We start from the raw sequence: 24272 nt of genomic DNA on the forward strand, positions 1-24272 counted from the left end.
TATTAAACTTTTTTATTATTATTTTTAAAGATCTACTGCATCATCCACATTAAGGAATTAACTACACATTTGAGTGCGAATCTCCAAAGTTTGGATTTTTCAAAGTTGTGATTGCTCACGATTATTCACTAAGCCTCACATTAATGAGTGGTGATGGATTTTATTTTTTAATATGCCAATCAAAGACTTTTGTTTGATAAAAAAAAAGAAAGTAAAATTGTGTTGAATACATTTTATCCTGACAGTCCTTCGATCCATTTGATTAAATTTAAGAGTGGTAAAGACCCATTTGCATTCTTTTACATTTCAACCAATGACACATTTTACTGCCCGAAATATTTGTGGAGTCCTCGCAGAAATTAGATGTCCGGGTTAAGTTAAACACACAGGCACCTCGGAGCCATCTTGAAAGTACACCCCACTTATGTGGTGCTACCTTCTTCAAATATCTTGGCAACCTTTGACAAGATACCCAACCCCCTTCCTACTCCCCTACTTTTTTTCTTCATCTACAAAGGAGTTAGTTTTTTTCGGGGAAGTTGTGTGACTAACAAATCCGCAGTCAAATGGACAATCAAGGGGGATCAAAGTGTCAATGTGATATTAATGACCACTCCCCCTCATTGCCCCCCCCCCCCTCACCCCCTCACCTTCAAGCAGAGCCAAATTGCGCACGGCAGGCCTCAAACACCCCCTTTCTTCCCCCCTTCCCATCTATAAAAATAGTTAGGGAGGATAACAATGGACTTACTGCTGAGGGGCTGTCGACAGCTAACACACACACGCGCACGTACATTGTGGGCCCATCAATGAGGAACAGACCTGATTCCATTTTGGTTATGATATATTGTTTTATTGTGTTTTTGATTTGTCTGAACTGATTTTTAATCGACTACACATTTATTTCATTTAGTTTTAGCACTTAGTTTGCAGCTGTCGAGGGGTTTTAAAGTGCTCTATAAATAAAGTTGAAGTGAGTTGTTGATAGTGGGGGGGGGTGCCAAATCTGTCGAGATATTTATTGAAGGTGGGGAGTAGCTCAAAAGGTTTGATTGGGACTGTAATCAATGTTGTGTGCGCACCACTAGCTAGCTCTATCAAATGTCATTTTGATGTAAATCATTAAAGCATCATTATTAAACATGATGCTGCTATTAGCTGAAAAAAATAATTGTAGGTGAACTTTTTATTTAATTTATTACGAAGCTCAAAATTAATGCTTTATCGCAGATATATATATTTTTTATTCCTCTTTGATGGATTATTACGCAATCGGTTTATCATCAAACTTATGCGTATCATCCATTTTTGCAATTCAGGAGGCTCCCGCAAATAAAAAATATATTCTCCTCAGTTTCCACCCTCACAACCATCTCGCCCGCTTGTCATTTGTTCGCCAACCGGATGTGACAAAAATGAAAAATTATTCCGTACGCTGTTAAAGATTTTCACATTATCGCGGCTGTGTTTTCTATCGATCCGCTCGACGGCGCTGATGAATATGAAGAAGCGGCGCGTTGTGATTGCACATATAGATTAGTGCACGCCCCAGCAAGATCATGAGATGAACAGCATATTTTCTTGTACAACACGCCACGTGACGGCGGCCGGCTTCCCCCGAGGCGGCGTCATTTTGCTCTCTATGATTAGAAGAGCCTTGTTCAAACTTGTTTACATTTATTTTATTGATGGCGATTAGGAGTGGGTTGGGGGGGGGGGGGTTGCAGTGATTAGCTGAAGGACATCATCAAGTTAACCATAAAAGCATCATTAAAAAAAAAAAGGTAATTAGGTTAAAAGCACTTTTTGAAATTGTTCCCAAAAACTTTAACAGGAGTTAGTTAAGAAAAGAAAGTTCATTGTGTGTTATTTTAAAGTCATATTGTTTCATCTTTTTTTTTTCTCCCCAAATTAAAGAACTAGATGGAAAATACGAATAAAATACTAGACATACTAATAATACTAATAAAAGAAAATACTAATAATAAATCAAGGCAACATTTTTAGATTCACGCCTTTACGTAAAGTTAGTCTGGCCTGCGGTATTTCATTTTGTAGTTAATACACAAAATATATTGCAAGAACTTAATAATTAAAATAAAAAAAATCTGCATGAATCAATATTGATTTTAATGTATATACATTAAATAATGTCAAGTAATTACAATTAACTTCAATTAAATGTGATTAAAATCTCTAAGTAATTATCACTGGCATTAATTACAGCAAATAGGTCAACAAAGTCACAAATTTGATTTGGAGAAACCAATAAATATATACCAAAAAAAAAAAAAACATCCACCACCCACACAAAGTGAGGGTCGGGATTAGGATGATTGTCGGCAAACAGCCTGGTGCCCAGGTCACCGCCGGTCAATTTCCTGATGTGTTAATCAGGATTAAAGCCTGCAGTTTGGGCCTTGCAAGCAAACACACCCCCTCCTCCACCACATTCCGTATTCCATCTCTCTCACACACACACACACACACGCGCACACACACTCAATGGCTGTAAAAGCGCAAACATGGCCCATGTTTAATCCCCTAATTAAGCGCGCCCCTCCTCACCATTTAACCCCAGAGAACCTGCTGGCCCTTGCACTCCAGAGGCGTTTGGTCACCTCCAGCCGAGGAACTTGCTTTGTTTACCGGCGGATTCCCTCAGTAGATAAGGAAACCTTAAAAGCCACCCCCACGCCCTCCACCCCTACCCTGGATGATAAAGTCCCATAGAAAAGAAAAAAAAAAAAAGGCCTCGCGTGGGCTTTGAAGGGGGCGATCACACTCCCTAATCCTCCGGATTAGTGGGGTCTTTCAGAGTTCGGCGTGTCATATGTATGAATGCAGGGGAGGAGGTCTGAATGTGCCCCAAAGGAACTTGAAGGTTCAGATGGTCACCACACTCAATCACTTGCATCACCAAAGATGACAGCCACCTTGCTTCTCATTTGAATATTAGAAAGATCCGATTTGAAACGAAATAAAAATGTACTTTTTAATTCAAAACTATTATTGATTCATTGATTAGCAAAAGAAAATCAACACATCTGCAAAGCAACTTGACTGTTTTCCGTGCACCATGTCAGCCATTTTATGGAATGTTTGCCTCAATGTTGGCTTTTTGTCAAAACATCCACTCCAGCCAAACTAGCGCTTAAAATTCCCGGTGAGCCATCGTTGCTCCGAGCGTTCTGCGTAATAGCGTCGCTAGCTGTTCTGATGGTGTTTAACGTCCGTTGATGGCTGCCGCTCACGGCGCGCGATGTGGTCTCTTCCAGGGAATCCTCCTGAAGCGAAGTGGCAAATCCCTCAACAAGGAGTGGAAGAAGAAGTACGTCACGCTGTGCGATAACGGCCTCCTCACTTATCACCCTAGCTTACACGTGAGTACCGGGCCACCAGCCCCTCCTCCTTGTATTCTATTTCCTTTTCCATCGAGTTTATGTGTTTGGTCCGCTCCCTTCGTCCCGACTGCTGAGCTTCACTCTTTCTCTCGATGCGATAGCCGCATCAAAGTCGATTACAAACACGTAGCTAATGATTCGCTTGAGCTTGATTGCTATATAATGGCTGTTTAAGCCACTCTGGTGTCTCGGGCATTAGTGTTAAGCAAGAGGGCGTCCCGGTGGTCATCTCCCCTCCCCCCCCCCGCGGTGCTCATTCCCGCCGACGGCTAATGGAGACACGGCCGGGTCTCGGCTCCACGCTGCCTTGTGCTCGTAATGGCTCTCCCCGCGTGGCAGCCGAGCCTGACCGGCCCTCGGCATCCATCTTTGTCACAGTCCCGCCGGGCCGCTAATACGGCTTAAACACTCGACTGGCTGTCGGTGGCACGCCGAAGAGCGTCCGTCTTTATCTACCATTCTTCCATTGCCAGTCGGTATGTTTGCAGGCAGGCTTTAAGTGACATCGACAGATACCATTTTTTTTTTCAAATGTGAGCAAACTTACAAAAAACAGATGGCTCTTGTAGTACCAAGTCTGACCCCGGAGAGGCAGTGTGGTGCCACAGAGCATCCTGAACATCTCGAAATCACCGAAAAAGAAAAGTAGCTCAGTTGGCGTCCCATTTTATGTCGCAATCACAAAGTCTGTCGCTCAGCCCAACTTGATGTTGACCACACACACACACACACACTTGCAAATGGTCAGGAACGATAATTCCCGGTCACACGGAACCGTGTTTGGGTACCGCCACATTCAAGCATCTGTTCAGACAAGATAAAAAAATGAAAGCTTTTAACGTCTTCTGTCTAACAAGACGGGTCAGCCTAGTCGCAAATGGAGTCTGGCGCCGTCGCCAGCGTCTTCATTTACAAGCCGAGCTGCGGCGCTACACTGATGTGCGTAATTGACTCAACTTGCTATCGTTACAGCCATCCCAGGTCAGCGGGCCGCTCTATGAACGCGTAGGAAACGCGGAATGAGGGTTGCGTGACTTCCGTAACAGCTTGTTCGGAGCCGCCGAGCGAGGGGGACGGAGCGGGACGAGAGAGGCTGGGAAAAGGAGAGAGAGACGAACGAGGGAGCGAGCGGGATCCTTTAATTTCACAGCCAGCCAAGCCATCCACACAATCACCTTCTGTTAATTCTATCTGCTACATCAATTAAATTGTTTGTAGAAACTAATTGAATGTGGCTTAATCACACATCTTAATAGCTTTGCACGCTTCGATCTGGCTGTTAATTCCCGCAATAAAACGAAATGAGAGCGCTCACTGGGTAATTAGCAAGGAGGCTCGGGAAAAGAAATGAGTGCTTTACGACTTGGCAATAAAAGCCAGGAGCCGGTGGGGGGATGGAAAAGACGGTCGCTGCCGCCGTTGTTTTTGTTTTTTTCCCCCCCCTCCTTTCTGCTGAGCATGATCGTTTTCACCCCTGCTTCCCACATTTGGGCTTTAAAGCAAATTGGAAGAGAATGAGTGTTTGCTTTCATTATGAGCCTGTTCCAAGAGGAGGCGTGGGGGCACAGGTGATGATGTTCTGGGTGTCCCAAGACATTTGACATCATTTCATGGACTAATAACAATTTTCACGAAATGTATAGAATAGTATTCCATTTCGGTTCGTTTTCCAATTATTTGGATCTAGCAGCCCAACCGTCTTGTTAGCCATTAGCATGAGAGGCTAACTAGCCGAGTCGACTTGATGACATCGTGACGCGCTATGACGTCATTCAGTGGCAAATGCAACATAAAGCCAATTGCAGTTGCCCGAGTTTCCATTTGGGACGATATCCATTTTCCTCCCTTTCCATCGTTCCTCCATTAAAACTGCCTTTGCTCCTATAGGACTACATGCAGAATGTGCACGGAAAGGAGATCGACCTGCTGCGGACGACGGTCAAGGTGCCCGGCAAGCGACCGCCGAGGGCGGTGGCCACCACTGTCGCCCCCACCGCTAGCCCCAAAACCAACGGGATGACCAAGGACCGCAGCGCCCTGCAACTGGGCATCGGGAACACAGGTAGCCTTTCCTTGCTCAGACTGTCGAAAAACTGCCCGATTATTCTTTGTTCAAAAGTCTTGCTCCTCCCTATATAATGACTCTGTCATTACTGTACCGATGTGCCGGGTTTGTGATTCATTGTAAAATCCACGCCGTCCCGGCAGGTTAATTACGTGCTCTCCGCATGCTCCGCACATGCAAATTAACTGCCTGGTACATAGTTAGCGCGGCACAATGAGACCTTAACGAGCGGCCGCAAGAAGCATCTTAATACTCCTCCATTTCAGCATGATGGCGGCGTAGCAAAGAAAGGAAAGGTTGCGAGGTGGCCTCCATCTTTATTTCTCTGCAGGGGTGAGGAGTTTGCTGTAGCGGCTCAAGTTTTAAAAATAAAACTCCCAGCGAGCTGGCATGCTAAAATTGGGCGCGTGTTTAAGGGTAATTAATAATAATTAGCCGGTCCCCCTGTTGAGGGAGACGCGTGCCAAGTAGCCGGGAAGCGGGGTTCCGACCGCGGGACTCTCGACGCTGGCCTGTCAGGTCGCTGGCACCGCCGAACGGCTCAATTAGTCAAAATGCAGAGAAGATGAAGGAGTTTGCCGAGCGGGGGGCGGGCGTCAGGTGACAGGGTCATTCCCGCTTTGGATCACGACAGGCGAGAGAGATTTCGGAGGGCTGAAACAAGCCCGACTGGTTCTTCTAGGTTTCCTCAAAGACGTTATCAGTCGCCATGCGCATCTGGGAACAAAGCGAGAGAGATTGGCCTTAATCTGCCAGAGAAAGGTTACAAATCACGTCAGGTCTCTCTCCGGGTGGAGGACCCTCTTCTGATTATGCGATCAGGGTTTTGATTTCATTAGACATGCAATTGATGAGGGGAACAAAGGGGTAATTTCTCATTCAGGGCGGCGAAATCACAAGCCTTGTCTTTGCCTTTGGTAATTCATGCATCCCTCGCTTCTAAAGACCTTTATAATCACCACCAGGAGAGGGATAGCGGCGGCGAGGCAAAGGAGGGGGCGGGGCCAGATGAGCCAGCGAGACACCGAGATGAAGAGCAAAGAGTGAAGACCACGTTGCCAGGCGTCCGCGTTTAATTCCTCCGCCGGCTGCTGAGCGGAACCTTTTAAATACGTTGCCGCTGACAGATACGCGGCTTCCCGTATTAATAGAACTCGTCACTTTTAGTCAAGACTCTAGCGGAGAGAGGCGCAACATCAAACACGTTGCCCGATCACATGATTTAGTCAAAACCTTGGAGCGTTTGACCAGAATTTAAGTAACTTGTCATTAACGGTAATCTTGTCTTTGTAAACCTGATGTCCAAAATATTTTAATTGTGGTGTAGCACGTGTGAAAATAGATTACACATTAATATGCCGAGGTCGGCGTGGGAGGACGTAGCGGGACGTCAGCATGTTAGCGGCTATGATGATGATGGCGGTGTATTACGCGGAGGCAGATGATGTGCTGCCCGGCCCGGCATTAGCGCCAGCGCGTCATTATGCCAATACTCGTACATAATGGCAACAACTCCACCGAGGGGTCGGGCCTCGTCACGGCTCATCAGCTCGCTGACGGCCTCGGCCTAAAGAGAGGCGAGGCGCTTCTCGCTTAATCCATCGCTTGTACTTATCACCGCCGCCTCCCTCCCTTCCTCAAACTGCGGTAGAGAATATCTCGAGTTTTATCTTCATACAGAACCATTTTCTTGTCGTCTCGGAGCCCATTTGGCTCATTTCACATATGTGCATTGAAATTGGAGTTAATAGCGAGAAGCAATTGGGTATTTTTTTGTTGTGCAATGTCAACCTGTTTTTGTCATTGTGTTTACATTTAACCCTTCCGATGCCTTCACCGGCCCTCCGAAAGTCGAGCAACAGTCACAGTATTGGCTGCGTGAGGCGCTAAGGCTGTTAGCTCTTTTGAATGCCACAAGCTGATTATTATTTCTCCACTGTAATTACATTATCGTCCCCTTTATGCAGGAGTGGTCTGTGGGGACTAATGAGTGCAGCCATGTATAATTCATTTAGCATTAGCATCCAATTTGACAATTAGATGTGATTGTTGAATTTTAAACAGCAGGCAAAGCTCTTTTGTCGTTATCTGTTTTTCAGACGCAAGAGTCAAACTTTCTTGAGAGCAACAATATGTTGTCATTTTACCTAAAAAAAGATTTTCAAATAATGGATGCTACACTAGCTTGTGTTAAGTGCAATGCTATCGACTGTATGTTGTCGCCATGGTAACTCAAGACTACTATGGTAATAGTTGTTGGAGAAACCAGGGCAACTTTTGTCTTAATTCTGATGATATTTGATTCACGCGGGCTAATTGTGTTAGCATTGAGATTTCTTCGCCATTGTAACTTAAAAGAACACAGTTTCGACGTTTCGTTTCTGCACTTGGACCGAATTAGCATTGTTGTTCCCTATAGGCTTCATCTATGGATCAAATGTATCCATTTTCTGTTTTAAAGTCTGAGTTATTTGGTGTGAAACTTCCTCTGCTACATTTGAACGACATTTAGATTGACATAATGTTTGTTAACAGATCATATATATGCTGCCTATATGTATGCAATAAGATTCTTATTATTTATTATTATTTATAGGATTTATTATTATATCCTCACACTTATTCCTTGCATCTGTTCAAATGCTGCATTTCCATCGAAACAAAGTTTGCCCCCTTTTTTTTTGCCACTCTTCCTCCTCCTCCTCCTCCTCCTCCTCTTCTGCTCTGATTTCCGCATGCTAATTTTCCCCTTCGCTCCTCAGCATGATTCTCCCGCTCTCGCTTTCGCTCCCACTCGTGCTGTGATGGTGCTCCCTCCCCCTCTGGGACCCCAAGATTAATATTCTTGGGCCCAACAAGATAATTACCGATACTAATTAGACATGATTATGTGAATTTGATACACTTATTACTCTGGATAATGAGTAGGACATATTATCCTAACAAGCGCCCGTGCCGCTTAGTTTACCGTGCGACCCACACACACACACTTACATACATACACTATAGTTCTGCTGTTGTAATCATGTGTAATCATAAAATAAAAGGCTATATATATGTGTGTGTGCGCGTGTACGTGTATATATACGTATAGTATATATACGTATAGTATATATATATATATATATATATATATATATATATATATATATATATATATATATATATATATATATATATATATATATATATATATATATATATATATATATATATATATATATATATATATATATATATATACACACACACACACACATATATGCATAACAATTAAATGTGCTTCCAATAGATTTCAATAGTTAAAATAAACCCGTGTGTATTCATCATTGCTCGCAGCTTTAATTATTTTTACAACTATTAATAAATGGCGAAGAGGTGTGAGTTTATGATGATTCTGGTTGTGCCCGCGAGCTAGACGAAGCACCCCACAATGCGCCGCCGTGCCCATGAATTAGTGAAGAGGCATCGGCGGCTTGCCTGATTGGAGGTTGGCAGGAGTGCGCCTGCTGACGCCAGCGCGGAGAGATGGATGTGCCAGTCAGAGGGATGAGGCGAGATAATTAGCCTTCAGAGTGTATCTTGTTAATTAAGGCCTAATTAGAGGAGGTTGGTGTGTGTGCGCGCGCGTGTGCGTGCTCCTGCGGGGGGGGAAAAGAGAAAAATAACTTTTGACTGGTTTCTCTGATCCACAAGTGCACTAACTTGCTTCTGGTCTTTGTTTTGTTGACAGGCGCTCCGCACTCCAACAGCAGCTCGTCCCTGCAGACGGGCGCCTCCTTGTTTGGCGGCAGCAAGGACGGAATGCACCAGCGTTCCTTCTCCGTTTCCAGCGCCGACCAGTGGAATGACGCCATCAACACCAGTACGAGCAGCGCGGCCCGTAAGCAATGCTAATATCTCATTAACAGAAGCATGGTTAGCTTACCGGTTAGCACGCCTTCCTCACACTTCTGCTCTTTGGGTCCAAATCTAGTCTTTGGCTCGGCTCATTTAAAACTGCAGTTGACATCAATTAAAATGATTCAGTTAGCCAGTGACCAGCCGTAAACAATTTAATGTCAAGTCGAGTTGTAGGAATTAAGAATTTTCATAGTTCCAATTATATGCATGACTATGTTCACGTAGCAATACACAAATATGACAAAAAAGGCGACTGGCGGGAGCAAAGTCGATAATCGTTGTCTTCATTCACAGGGTGGTATATTAATGAGAACATAGGCCAATTAGGGCGCGTTACGAGGCTCATTTGGCTGATGAGCTGATCAGGCCTGCGCTCATCGGCGTGACCTTTTGAGTCGAGTCACGCTGAAGGTTAACTTCCCGCCACCCTCGCCGTAGCGCCGGTGTCAACGACTCAAGTCAAATAATTTATTCCGAGTGCGCGTCTTTGCCTTCCATCATAGCCCCCCTCCCATCATCATCCCCCCCCCCCCCCCCCCCTTGCTGCTCTCTTCTCTTGCGGGGAGGAAAATGAATGTTTTTCGCGGGTACCATTCATCACCAGTTATTTCCCTCTCTTTGTGCTTGGCAGTAAAAAAGCACTTAAATGCACATCAACAGAATAACAGTCATTTCCATGCATGTTTGCACTCTGGTAGTTCTCATTAGATTGGCGGCGGCGGCGACTCCCCCCCACACTCCACTCTAGTGCCCCCCCACCCCTTCCTCACACCCTCTCCCAGGGGCCGTGGCAGTTTAAAGAGCGCACTTTACGAGCGCCGCAGGAGGTCGACCGCGCGCCCCTAGTCGTGGCGACGCACGAGCCCCGGCGCGATCACGTCCGCCTCGGCCGTGAAGCACGATGAAGTAACGCAAAAGTGTGCGTTGAGTGCAAGGTTATTTGAGAATAACTACAAAAAAAGTACATTTTACGTTCATAAAACGAACGAAAAGTTTCTATAATGATAGCAAATGTCCTTTGTTTTTATTTTTGGCAGTTCATTTAATACCTGAGGATCGGCCTTGATTTTAAATGTATTCGTTTCGGTATTACAGTACAGCAGTTAGCTGGAAAGGTCAAATAGTCTGTTTACTCTGCGTCATTTCTTTCCTTTTGTTACAAAATGCAACACTTTCGGCTTTCTTTTTTTTTTGTTCATATATGGTACAAAAAAAAAGTTTATTTTTACGTATAGAAAGCAATACTTATAGCCAGCTCTCATTAGATGCACCAAATATTGTGGCCAGCCATCATAGACTCGTTCAGAAAATATGATTGAGATGCATCGGCAGTCTTCCATCACGCCTGTTCACCAATCAATGGAGGGTGTTTGGCAGTGATGCCTGCTCCTTTTGTGGACCTAAATGAAGCCCCGTCACTCCATTATCCTTGGCGAAGGTTGCAGGTTAACGCCAAACGGGACGGCGGAGACGGCGGGATGCAAAAAAGCTTCAGATTGATGACACGGCCCAGAATGAATACGTCTTAGCCCGCGTAACCATTTCCATATCATTTAGAGAATGTGCTCATTTGTAAAGCTATTGTGCCAAGGCGCACGCACACATCGCAACAGCTCTTGAATATTGAGCGACGATTTTTTGATTAAATCCAGGCCCAATTTTTTTTTTTTTTTTTAAAGGCGGCCATTCTTGCTTGTTTAGACGCCGCTGTCCTTGTTACGCTTCAATCTTTGGTGATGAATAAAAACCAAGGGGGCTCAAAGACATGTCCTAAGTGTTCCGACACTTTTTACAACTGAGGCTGGTCAGTGCCCACTTTGGGCGACCTGTTCAGAACATATTCGAATGCTATGCGTTCAGAATATTATGATTTTTTTAACAAAATATAAAAATAGAAATATTCACTCTGGCGTTGTTTTAATTTGCTTTTAATTGACAAGGATGCTTATCTAATCTTGTTTGGAAATATAAATAATGGACTTGACCCCAAATACGAGTGAATGCCCTTAATATACTCGTTTCCTATAGCATACTGAAGTATTAAGTTAGGAAATTGATGCAGAGTCTTTTTTTTTTTTCCTCTCCTGTTTTCCGCGCCGGGCCTCCCGATGTGAAGGTGATGGCATGTTCGAGGGGTTTGATTTCGACGGCGGGCCATAATGAAGTTTGACATTTAGTTTGGAGAGAGCAACGGAGCGCGATCAGGCCTTGATTAGCACACTCTAATTGAGGATAATAAGGGGGAGGCGGTGATTGTTTCTAATTTTTGCCATTAATTGCAGCCGTTTGATTGAGGACAGGCAGGGCTGCCGTGTCAAGGGGCCCGACGGAATCACAGCGTTCGGCGCACGCGGCCTCTTGAATAACAATCAAATTACTTCTCGTATTTGCGATATGATCCCGCGCTTGTTGAGAAGACAGAAATGGAGACGTTTTCGAAAACGTGGATGGCTGTTGCTTACCAGTGCTCCTTAAATTTGAAAAGTAAAGAAATATAGGGGGAATTTTGGCTAATACGCTAACAACAGCATATTTCTTTGTCTGGAGCTACACAGTGCCGTAGTTTGATTGGATTTTTTTTTGTATTCATTACCCAAAAACTAACACATCTTTTATTTTTCGTTGTCTTTGCAAAGTGTCTTCTGTTCTGCGCTGTGATTGGTCAGTAAGCGTTTACAAGGGGCGTGGCTTAAGCAAAAACACAATCGCTTGCTCCCACTGGGCCGTTTATGGCCCGGGGTGATGGGTTGGCCAACCTTGAGTTGGATGCTCAATCACACGAGGAGGCAGATCTCCATCTTTGTTTCAGGTAGAGGATGAGCAGACCCGGGGGTCATTTTCCACAACATTAGGGGCAGAAATTGATAATTAGAGGTGTTCATGAGCACCCCCCCAGAGGCGTAGCCCTCGCCTTTAACCTCAAGCGACATTAAACAAATGCTGGCTGTCACGTCGGAGGCGGCTCGCAGCTCCCGTCTCGCAGCCCCGCCATACGGCGTGGAGCTGGCAGGACAGACGTTAGCATCGAGAGGGAGGAGGAAGCTGAGGGTGGGAGGTTGTTGGTGGTGGTAGGGGGAGGCGGCGGCATACGGAGGACCCCCGTGCCCCCAGCTGTCTGAGCCAGCTAATGACTCATCTCAGGGGGGCTGTTGTAGGCGAGCAGGGAAATTGAAACAGACGCCCGGACCGGGATGTGCTACATGTGTGGCGGCTGCGTGCTGCCATTCAAGACAACACCAGCAGCGCGGCTATGTTTATTAATGTGATGCAACGTCCTCTTCTCTATTCGTTCCTCGGCCTGAAACGTTTCGATAACCTTTAGAGATTGGAGTTTTTATTTTTAAGTCTGAATGAGTGTTGGAGACAACCAAAGGATACATAAACTGGAGCCTCCACTCTTTAGCTTAAGAAGAAAAAGAGTTTGTCTAATTCTGATCACGCTGTCATTTTTTTTTAAATTACTATATCTTTAATCATCAAATAATTCTGCAAACAAGCTAACCTTAAATCAGGTCTCCAGCACTTTTGCCCACTTCCAAACAAAGCATCCTTGGGCCTTCTCAGCTCAAGTTTCCCCCCAGCGCCAGCATCACGCTCCCATTCCTTGACGTTCACATCTTCAATCCCCCGCTGAGCCCATCCCACTCCTCCAATAGAGCCCCATCTCCCTAAAGGTAATGACTGAATTAGGCCTAATGTTGTACACTGGCTAATGGCGCCGCGCCGCACATTACGGCATGTGCAACTGGCAACGACAACAGCAATAATCCCCGAGTCTTCTTGTCCTCCTGCACTCGGCCCCCGGGGGCTGGGACGGCGCTCAGGGAAATGAATGGAGTTTGCCACACTACAATGAGCTTTTGATGGGAGACAATAGAGGAGGCTGCCAGCACCACACAGAGGAGAGCAATATGGGGCCCATCTACCGACCGGCCCTACCTCCCTCCCTTTTTTCCTGCTTCCCTCAGGTCCCTGTAACCCCCCCTCCGCTCCCCGAACCCACCGCACCCCTCTCCCAGATTCATAATGGCATCCGGAGGGGGAAGAAGAAGGGAAAGTGATGTCAAATGTCAGGAAATCAGACGGATGGCGAGCTGACAACCCCCTCCCATTGTCCCATCCCTCTCTCCCTTTGCCCAACGGTAGCACGGGATAATATCACATTTATAAAATCACTTACAAGAAACAAAGCTGCCTTTTTGAGACCCCTAACCCCCCACCCACCCGCACTCTCAAGACAGTCATATAGTTTAGCCGCAGGCTAACTTAGCTGTCCATTTGTCCACTGATGCCCCCCCCCGTACCTGTCTTTCACTCTGCGGAAAGCAACAACACACTTAGTGAAGTAACCGTTTCCTGTCTGCTTTGACACACATTTCATGCTTTTGTCAGCCATTCAGATAATTGAGCAATTTCGGAAGCAAACAAGTGACTCAATATGTTGTCTGAGCTTTATTGACTCTTAGAAGTGCTGATTGGTTTCCTTGGCAACAGATGGGGGGGGAACGCAGTCCACGTTGTTAGGTCGTATTTCTGAACCTTGACAATAGAGTGATACTTTACTTGGGTTTACTAGTCCTGGAAAAGCTACAAAGTGTTACAATGAAGTCTGACAATCACTCCGAGAGTGAACTTGATGCTATCACTGGAATCAACACTGCGAAAAATACGCTGGAAAAAGTCGAACTGATGAAAATGTTTCAGCACTATGTGAAAAGTAACACCATCCATTCCCCCCCCCCACTAGCTAACGGAACGAGTGACCCGGCCAGTTGCAGCGCGGGCAGCGCCACGAGTCCCAAGCTTGACCCGCCTCCCTCGCCCCACGCCAACCGCAAGAAACACAGGCGGAAAAAGAGCACGGGCATCACCAAGCCTGACGGTCTATCGGCGGGAAATGAAGGTAGGAAAAACGGCAAAGTTTTTCATCGGTCGTGTCGGAATGATGTCAAAACTCCGAGCTGGTGTCGTTGAATGGTTGCCCGTAAAAGGGCATGGAGGCACGCCGCCATTACACCCTCAAAATGTGTTACCATGGTGCGACCTGCCTCAGCCCATCTCGGCAGGGGATTGTCAGCCCGACCCTTCGCCCAATTAATAATGATCCCGCCGCACAAATGATGAATGGAGCGCTCTAATTGGATGGCATTGTGGAAACACTCAGACGCATCTCGGAGGCCATAAAAGTGATGTCAGACGAGCGGCGTGATCAATCAACAAGATGGATACGCTGGAAAAACGACAACAATGCCGTCGACGCCTCCTAAATGACGCTTAGCATTTATAATCATTAAACATGAGGAGGAAAAAAAAAAAAAATCCTGCTCTCTTGACAGCTGCTCTTTAAGGTTTGAATGACTCTGTTGACCACAGAGTTCAGAGTGATCATCATCACTAAAGTCATCCGGCGCTTTTATATTCAATGTGGTGAGGTCACCGTTAACAATAGTCTTTTTTTTTTTTACAAAATAACAAAAATAAAAAATCTGCAAAGGTGTCAACTTGCCGTAACTGTCCCCTTACACATTTCGTAAAGACTCTCTCTCATTATTTCGCAACTTTGCTGTAGCATCTATTTTTCCCCAAAAAAAGTGATGAGCGAAAACTTCAGGCGTAACTCAGAGACTCGCTCGCTCGCTCCGGTGTCGACGTTTACGCCTCCGCTTCGAGACTGCAGATAAACCGCGCCGAAATCAGATTTGTTCCGTGGCTTCAAAACTACAAAAGTAGTTAGCAAGTTGACAACACTAAGTTCCAAAGTCAGCCTGCACTTGGCCCAACTGGTGTAAAGTTTTGGGGAAGCGACTTAATCAAGTGTGCAAATGTCCTGCACCTCAGCATAGCGAGGGTTAACATCCTCTGGAGTCCAGCTGAGGATTAGGAGATGGAGCTTTAACTGCCTGCGCTAATGGCGGGTGTTTATCTCAATACTTTGTTTTTTTGTCGCTCCCCGACTCGCTCTCATTTCCCAAAGCTGTCCCCGGAGCCCGCGCTCCCGTAATGACTTCCTGCGCACCACGCACCCGACGGAGGGAAGGAAATAACGAGATTGTCATTTGGGGCTGCCCACAGACGCGCGTTTAATTGGCCGCCGCTCTCATCGGGCTCTGTTGTTAAACGCGCTAGCTATTAGCGGTAGCGCCGCTGATTTCATGTGTTTGTTTATTGTACTATTGGCTGGTTGTGGTGTGCAGAGGTGTGTGGCGGATAGATAGATAGCGAGCGCTCTCCGGTCTCTCTCTCTCTCGCTGTCTGAGTTGGGTCGCGGTTTCCCCCCCGGGGGGCCTCTGTCGCAGTAATGGCCTGCTCCTGATTGCTCTGATACAGGTTAGGAATATTGGCTTTAATGATGTGTAAAATGAGCAAGCAGTGCCGCTGACATTTACAGATGGGCGCCGCCTTGGCCTGTTCTTCCCAACTGCTCATTAATTCACGGGGAATGGCGAGCACTTCTTTAAGTGACTGCCTGACGCGTGCGGCGGCGTGCGACACGAGGCGACGCCACGCGCCAAACAATAGCTCACCTTTCGCCCCCTCTGAGCGCCGTCGAGTGTTCACGCAAATGGATTGGAAAGGAAAAGAAAAAAGAAGAAGAGGACGTCCTCAAGGCTAAAGACTCTTGCTAAGTCCTTTGTAAGGTTTTGTCACAGCGGTCTCTGGAGAGGCTTGCGTGCAATAGAAAACTCAGCTGGGCTCGCATCGGCGCCCTGAGGTGCTAATCTGGTCCACAGGTGCTGTCACTGTCCTCAACGGGACAAAGGAGCCTGCATTCGAAATACTCTCAGAGCAATTCTCTCTTATTTTTGTTCCCCTTTCATAGATTACGCTGGTTCACATCTAATAACAACTTTGGCCAATTTAACATGCATATATGTAAACATATACCGGATAACATAAACTCCCTTCCTTCCCAAAGCAACTTGTGCAAGTTCCCAAGCAGATTTTGGACGATGTTTATCTGCTCCCTTTTTGTCGCCGCGCAGCCATTACGCTCTTCACTTCCCATTTTATTACGCCGTGTTAATTAAGGCGGATCATATTTAGCGCAACGTTCACCGGCTGTCTTCGGGCGGCACGCTCTCTCATGGCGTTAATTCATTTGTAATCGTCAGAAACTTGTTGATGGAGAGCTGGCAGATAAACACGGTCAACAGGTTAATGCTCAGCATAATGTGACGAGGTGATTGTTCCAGGATGCCACCTGCAACTGCACGGTAATAACAGAAGCTCTAATGGCCTCTTCACAGGCTCCTCATTGCTGCTTGCCTGTAAAGCTCGCAGCGATACAAGCTTTGGGCGCATTGTTCATGCCAAGATTTAGTGTGCCTGAGATGAAGAAAGGGGAAGAAAAAAAACAGTTACATGCAGGCGGGATTGCTTTGTAGTGCAATTGCAACACTGCGAGGGAATATTATGCATTATATGGATTATTAACATCTTCAATTCGTCACCATTTTTTAAATCGTGAGAGACCAAGAGGAAAAAAAAATCTAAGTGTGTTCTTACTGCTTTTATATCATAATAAAAAGGCAATTTGTGGAAAAGTAGCTAACTGTTAGCTTGTGCGGTAACTTTTTTGGAATTGTAATCTTCTCCGTGTTATTTTTATCGCTGTGGTATTGTGGTGTTTTTGATCGGATGGAGGGGGCAGGGGGGGGAAGACTCAAAATTGGCTCCATTGTTGCTCTGCGTGCTCCCCGCTTTAAATATGAGCTTCTTTGTGTCGACACTTAGAAGAGCACATTCGTGCACGTGGTGAATTAGATTTGTTTTCCCTTCTCTGCTCATCAGTTTAGGAAGTCAGCCATCCTTTGCATTTTTAATCTCCATAATGAAAGTCTTTTAATGCCTCCAATTTATTGCCTGGGCAGCCAACAGAATAATTAGCTTTGTACTATTTCTTTTTTTTTTTTTTTGTCTTTAAAAAGCAGTAAAACGGCGTCCAGGAATAACAAATTACATCGGAACTTCTAAATTTGAATTTTCACTCAAGCCACTTGGTTTCTGCGACCCTCGTGAGGATAAGCGCTTCAGATAATGGATGGCTCTTGGTTTCTTTTCGCGATGCCGAATATTTGTTGTCCCTGTTTCTCAATTTGTTGTTTATACAGATCTGAAAAGGTGCCTTTTTTTTTTTTTTTTTTTTTTTTATACAGGCAGCGCAAAAGGAGTTTCCTTGTATGGCTATATTTATCCCCTTATTCCCTACTTGTGCTTTCTAGGGACAACCCCCCATTAATACCTCCCTTCTCGTAAATAAAGAGCCTCTGCAAAGCTCCGATCAATTCCTGCGACCAGTAGTCGATAGCGCAAACGGAATCAGATAATTGAAGTCGGTGCGGAGCTAATTGGATTATTGCTTCTGCCACGTCGCTACATTACGAGCATCCGTCACACGTCTGTCATTTAACAGCCCGGGAGCCGCCATTGATTACGAACCGCGGCGATTGCTGTCAATTAGCAAGTCGTACAGAGTTAATTTCAAGTGAATGGATTACGCTACGTGTCGAATAAATATGCCTATCAAATTTGTCATGAAAACGGGAATGGAATTCCTGAAATGGGGAAATAATCACTCGGGGAAATGTTTTGTCAGGGCGATGTGTACTTTAAATTGAGCTGTGCCCTAATCACATGATCATGTCATTAAAACAAAGCTGTGCCGGCGTAGCAAACAGACAACGTGTGTGGACATGTGTTTCTAGAAGCTGGAAAAACAAACTCTTGTTTGCCGCACCTTGCGGCTCATTTCCCCGAACGTCGACTGGCTTTATGCAAACGAGGCCACTCTTTACATTGACGTAATTAGGTAATTACAAATCATTTGGCGACGAGCTGACTCGGGTGTGTGCGTACAGCTGCGCCGCACAATATACAGTATGGTGTCAAGGAGCATGTGTCGCAACATATGTTGTGTCCAGAAATCTTGTTTCGGCGACACAAGGGCATTTGTCTTCATCTGGGCGTAAATTACCATATTGTAAAGAAAAAAAATTCTCTTTAATTCCTATCTCTGAGCGCACACTAAGGTGAAATTTAAATTTAAATGGAACTATAAAGTGTTTAAAAAAGTTACGAATAGCTGGGCTGAAACATTTCCTGTCTTCTTCTTCTTTCATGTTTAAACAGAATTAAATGAATAGTGCATCGCCACCTTGTGGTTGACAGCCAACCAATGGTGCTCCTCCATATAGCTCTTCCTTGTTAAATTAACTTAGAATACAAATATGTGTGTTTTTATCAGAACAAGAGGATTCCTTTGAGTTCGTCATCGTGTCGCTGACGGGTCAAACGTGGAACTTTGAGGCATCCACGTACGAGGAGCGCGAGCTCTGGGTGCAGGCCATCGAGAGTCAGATTTTTGCCAGCCTGCAGTCGTGCGAGAGCATCAAAAATAAGGTACTTGACGCCGTCTGCCACTCGATTTCCTTTTTTTTTCTTCCCCCTCCCCATGCGAGTCTGTCAGACAGGTGCGCTGTTGTCTTATTGCAAGTGACAGGCATCACAGACAGAAGCCGGCTGGTGTCAGCATGCCTCATTTTCATGTTTTATTTTCTCCGGTGCTCCATTTATAAGCTCATATCTCTCTCTCTCTCTCTCTCTCTCTCTCTCTCTCTCTTTCTCTCTCTCTCACCGCCGCAGTCGCGATTAGGCAGCCAGAGCGACGCCATGGCCATCCAGTCCATACGCAACGTGAGGGGCAACAGCTTCTGCGTGGACTGCGATGCACCCAGTGAGTACTTTTAGTTCACATCAACACTTTGGTACAATTCCTCGAGACATTTCCAATGCTACATTTTCAAAGGAGGTCACAAAAAGCATCATGTTACCAATGCTAACGCTCAAGTCTGACGTCCCACCATCCAGATCCAGACTGGGCCAGTCTTAACCTGGGCGCCCTGATGTGCATCGAGTGCTCGGGCATCCACAGGAACCTGGGCACCCACCTGTCGCGCGTGCGCTCCCTGGACCTGGACGACTGGCCCGTGGAGCTCAGCATGGTGATGACGGCCATCGGCAACTCCATGGCCAACAGCGTGTGGGAGGGCGCCCTGGAGGGCTACAGCAGGCCGGCCAGCGACAGCAGCAGGTGAGAACCGCAATGGCACGGGGTTGTTTTGCTTAATGGATTGAGATCATGTTGGGTTCATTGAAAGATTTTTTTACAGTGTATAAAATAATATTGGCAAAATTATTTCCTAAAACAGATCGGTCTGTTATTGTAAAAATGTTCTAACGAAAGAAAAAGATACATTTATTGTATGTTATGATGTTACACTATGTGATAATATGATCAGCCATCGTCGTTCCTTTTCCTTCCTAATTTCCCGCTGAGCATAGCGAGCGTGACATCATTTAGCGGCTCACCGCTAAATGTGTTGACTAGCTCCAAATCCATTAAGATCCTCACTTGACATGTAAGTGTTAATCGGGGGGGGGGGGGGGGGGGGGGGTTGGGGGGGGGTCGGATTGCAAAAATCCCGGCCCACCATCCTCTGTGAAGACGCGCTAGGTGGAGGATTGTTTATCTCGCCGTGACAGGTAAGGCCTGGCGTCCCAGCCTGACTAATGGCCTGCTGTGTGGCTGTGCAGGTAATTAAGCACACCATTATGGTTAAAGCCAAAGCCCGAGAGTCGGTCGGACCCTGGGGCTCCCGAGAGGCCCCGTCACATATCCATCACCGGGGCCCGGGTCATCGCTCTGTCTGTCACGCCCGCCGCTGTCTGAACGTTCTCCCTGCTGGCGCTTTGGACTTACTGGAGAAAAGTGCTCCTTCCATTTCACAAGGCGTTTTGTGTTTTAGGGAAACTAAACTAATGGACGTCGATGCAGACATTTTTTCTAAATCATTTGTCTCTACCCAGACTGCAGAGTTAGCACAACAGCTGAATGCTGCTTCACCATGTTTGCTTTGAACTCTGGGCTCCACTGATTGACCCGAGTGTGCAGACCTCACAGCCGTCCTGGCTTTTTATTCGATTAGCATTCCAAATATTCAGTGATTTAAAAAGCAGGAGCGGAAATTTCAAATCAATTTTTTTGCATAGAGAAAGGGTTTGTGATGCTTTCAGGTGCGCCTCTTTCCACTTCGGCACTGAATGATGGCCTACAGTTATTTATCGAATGCTTTCTGCTCCAAATTGCTCGCACCAGTCGTCCCGATGAAAGATTATTGATGTTGATTTCTCTCGCTACCACTGTCACTCGTCCCGCCTGTCGCTTGGGGAAGGAAGGTCCTTCATTGTCTTTAAAAAAAAAAAAAACGATCTTATCCCGGAGCAGCATCTCCATTATTTTCTACTGTCAAACAATAAATCTCATTTGCGGCATAAGTAATCTTCAGAGCAGTTGTAAAATATCACACGGTTAGCGCCGAGCTCTTGTGTCTGCTGTGCTTGTTGCTTTATCATAAATGATGAATTATCAGTAACTTAATGGGATTCTTTCTCTTTTTCCACGCCATAAATCCTCACCTGACATCTTTTTTTTCTTCTTTCTGCCGCGCGTCATTTTGATGATTTTTAATTGTGTCCCGCCTGTGACGAGCGGCGGCGCTCTCGCTCCCGCTAAGCGTCGGTGACACCTCATCGAAACGATTCAGTAACCGACTGTCTGATTGAATGTCTCCTGGAACACTAGGTTTACCCCCTACTGCTTTCTTCTTCTTTTTTTCTCATATATTTGATATACTTTGACGATTTAACGTGAATGCGTTCATCCACAAGGCGGTTTCAGTTTATGGAGAATGCCAGTCATAGCCAGACAGACGGAGAGATTACTATCTGAATGCAGATGGAATAATAAAATGATACAAAATCTGAATAATAATCATTAAAATAATTGTTGTAATTCTTGAAAACAAAACAAAACAATAGAAGTCGACAGCAGGGGGCGGTGCTGGGTAAAATGCCAACCGGAAATGATAGCATCATCTGCTTAATTCTTATTTAACCTACGCAATATTGATTAGAATACCATCGTTAAACTAGCAGGGACACATCAAACCAATTTTGACCAAAAACGTTTTTGACTCGAGTTCCTCTTTAAGTAACGCTTTAGCGCTAATAAAAAAAATGCATCATTTCTCTTAATGCTCCCAAAAATGGTTTAAATCCAACTGCCGGTTCTCGTTCATCTGTTTGCGGGGTTGAGGTCAAGGCTCTACATTTTCCAAGGTCTTCCCACAACGTTGCAAGCGTGCAGTCGTCCCGAAATACTTTGGCAAGATGACAAATGAAGTGTCAGCTCCGCTCGCCCGACTGCTAATTGATCAAATAATTGATTCTTTTCATACATTTGCGGGCGTCTCGTGCACTGACTGCATTCAGCAAATATTGGAAGGGAGTTGTTCTTTTCATTAGCACCCGCCAGTGGTCGTGTCTTGCACCTCGTCTCTAATTGCTTGGCGACTTTGTGATAGAAAACAGCACACACAGAAAAAGAGACGGCAGTTCTCATTTGGGAGAGGGGATGTCCCGGAGCGCGGGCCAACACGGACGGCTATCCCTCACCGGCGCGGGCCCCTCGCCGTCCGTCACCCTCTGTGGGCCGCGCGCCGCCCTCGGCCACGGCTAGGTAATAGCTCTGATGAGAGCCCTCCACTTTGTTTCAGAAATAATTTGCCACTCCTGCCGCCTGCAGGGGCTGCGCGGTAATAAAAATGAATCACACCGCTAACCTCTCCAAACTTCTCCCCCCCCTCCCCCTTCCACAACAACTCTTTAACCCCTTCTCCGCCGACCCCCCTTTTGCACGTAAAAGAAGAACTCACAGGTTCCAACTACGAGAACCCCCAGAAGAGCTTTGGAATAGCCCCGAGCTCTCGTGGAGGAAACGTCGTTAATTAAGATGACCGAATGAGTGGCTCTCGCTCGCTCTCTCTGTCTAAATCAAAACCACAGGTCGGTCATTAGGCCTGTGTGGGCCTGATTGTCCCCCATGCCAACGGGTTGACTGGCACACCAAACTTCAGTTCGACCTTAAACCAATCGCAGTCGGCTCTTTTTGATCTGAAAATGATTAATTGATAATCAGAACAATGATCAATTAATCGGATGGTTTCCGGTTCAATCGAGAGCTAGCCAGTTTGACGGGGAGCGTACATATGTTCATCCGTGACGCTTGACCTGCTTTGGAACAGTAACTAATGTGATGCAAAGGAGGATTTGGACATGTCGAGCGCACGTCGGCGTCCCCTATCAGCTTTGTGCGCGAGTCAAGGGTTGAGCCAGGGGTTAACAGCATGAGCGCCGTTAACAAAAACACAGCCACTCCATCATGGCGGAGGGTGACAAGCTCATTAATGTCACGACATATTCAAGTTCGCCCGTCGCCATTCATCTCGGAAAGACCTTTCGGATGGCGTCCGCGCGGACACCCTAAATCTGTTCACGAGGGAAGCAGGAAAAGTGGCGACTGCTCCACCTGTAAACGCCATTTACAAGACAAGCGCCTTGTAAAACGCACACTTTTAAATTCGTACATTTTGCAATCCGATTGGTTGAAGAAACGGGCTCATCGCTAATGTATTTAGTGAACCGAGTTAACTGTAACATCTGGTAACGGCCATGACAAGACAAAATGAAGGTGGAGAAAAGGGGAGGAGGCTTTCTTTGGCACTTTTGGCTGCTGCCTCGACTGGATTGCTGGCCCTTAGCAACCTTTGATAGTTTGGGGCCCAGCTTTCATTGGCTTTCTTTTCTTCCTGTGCCTTCCCTCTTGGCCCCCCAACTCTCTCTTGTCCCTCTTCTTCTGCCGTCTCTTCCCTCCCCTCTGTTGGGTCGCATGGGAACGCGAGCCTTAGCGGTCGCCCGACTGCCAGCTCCGTTCGGGCCGGTCGCTTTCTCCTCTTCGCCGCGTCTATTTGATACACCAGCGGATCGGAGGAGGAGCTTTGATTGTTGACATCCTCCTCTGATGCACCGTCTCGGTTTCCCCTTCCTATAAATCCCCGATTGTCTTTTCAGGCTTGACTAATTGTCCTGGTTTGTTGCTCTTTATTTGAATCCAGTCATGTGTTCTTGACTCCGTGGGCCCGCGCTGAGGAGAATCATTCCGCCGTTTGCCACTTAATTAAGTCAGGGTCAGGAGCCATGGCTCAACACAGAGCTCTAATAGAATTATAAAAGAGGCCTTTCTACTGTTAAGGCCGCCGTGATGTATGTCGGTGCTTCAAACGAAAGACGACACCGTTTCTTCACAGGAAGGTATGGGGGACTTTTTGTGGAGTTAAACGACAATTACCAAGGAAGCCTGGCGTAAACAGAACTTGTTCTTAAGCTGGACGCAACACTGGCATTTTTATTGGGAACTCGCCGCTCCCTCCCGGTCCCCCGAGCAACAGCCAAACGGTGAACAAGTATGCGCGCGAGGCCGGAGAAATCGCCGTATAAAAGTCCAATTTCCTAAATCTCCACCCATAGGGAGAAAATTCAACCCCCTTTTCTCCTGTGCCGTCCTGCCACTTTGACATGCTAAATCTGCTGATTTTATTTTTTGGGCCTCCTGCGGTGAGGAAGTGTCCTTTTCAAAGCGCTTCGCTTCCCCTCCCGAGCGTCTCAAGCCGACCGCTGTTTGGATTGCTCTTCTATTCCAAACAAAAGACAGAAACGGGGATTACCATTTTCCTTCCTTTCACATTCTAGCTTTCTACTAAGACTTTTTTTTTTTTTTTTCTTGCGGTGAGCTGGGTTAACATGGTTAGCGCTCGTAGGGCATGGCAGGTACTTTTTAGCGGCGGGTTTCGGAATGTCCTATTTAAACTGTCGCTAAGCAACTCATCAAAACATCTTTTATAATGCCACGTATCTTTTAAAAGATGACTTTTGTTGTTTTTTTTTGGCCTCAAACCTCATCCTTTTCCCTCACCCTTCAGTTTATTTCGTAACAAAACTTTCTC

General features: G+C 46.0%; 1 protein-coding gene across 3 annotated transcripts in view; it reads left to right on the plus strand.

Annotated features, from left to right (window-relative positions):
• agap3 (ArfGAP with GTPase domain, ankyrin repeat and PH domain 3) overlaps positions 1-24272 on the plus strand; it is a 74212-nt gene that overhangs the window by 44787 nt on the left and 5153 nt on the right. For all 3 annotated transcript variants that reach the window (XM_061295191.1, XM_061295192.1, XM_061295190.1), the window contains exons 10-16: positions 3279-3383; positions 5292-5466; positions 9203-9352; positions 14120-14275; positions 18617-18771; positions 19015-19105; positions 19240-19462. In XM_061295191.1, coding sequence (XP_061151175.1) covers positions 3279-3383; positions 5292-5466; positions 9203-9352; positions 14120-14275; positions 18617-18771; positions 19015-19105; positions 19240-19462 — 1055 coding nt within the window. The remainder of the gene's footprint in view (positions 1-3278; positions 3384-5291; positions 5467-9202; positions 9353-14119; positions 14276-18616; positions 18772-19014; positions 19106-19239; positions 19463-24272) is intronic.

Source organism: Syngnathus typhle, linkage group LG13 (genome assembly GCF_033458585.1).
Source record: "Syngnathus typhle isolate RoL2023-S1 ecotype Sweden linkage group LG13, RoL_Styp_1.0, whole genome shotgun sequence".
NCBI classification, from domain to species: domain Eukaryota; kingdom Metazoa; phylum Chordata; class Actinopteri; order Syngnathiformes; family Syngnathidae; genus Syngnathus; species Syngnathus typhle.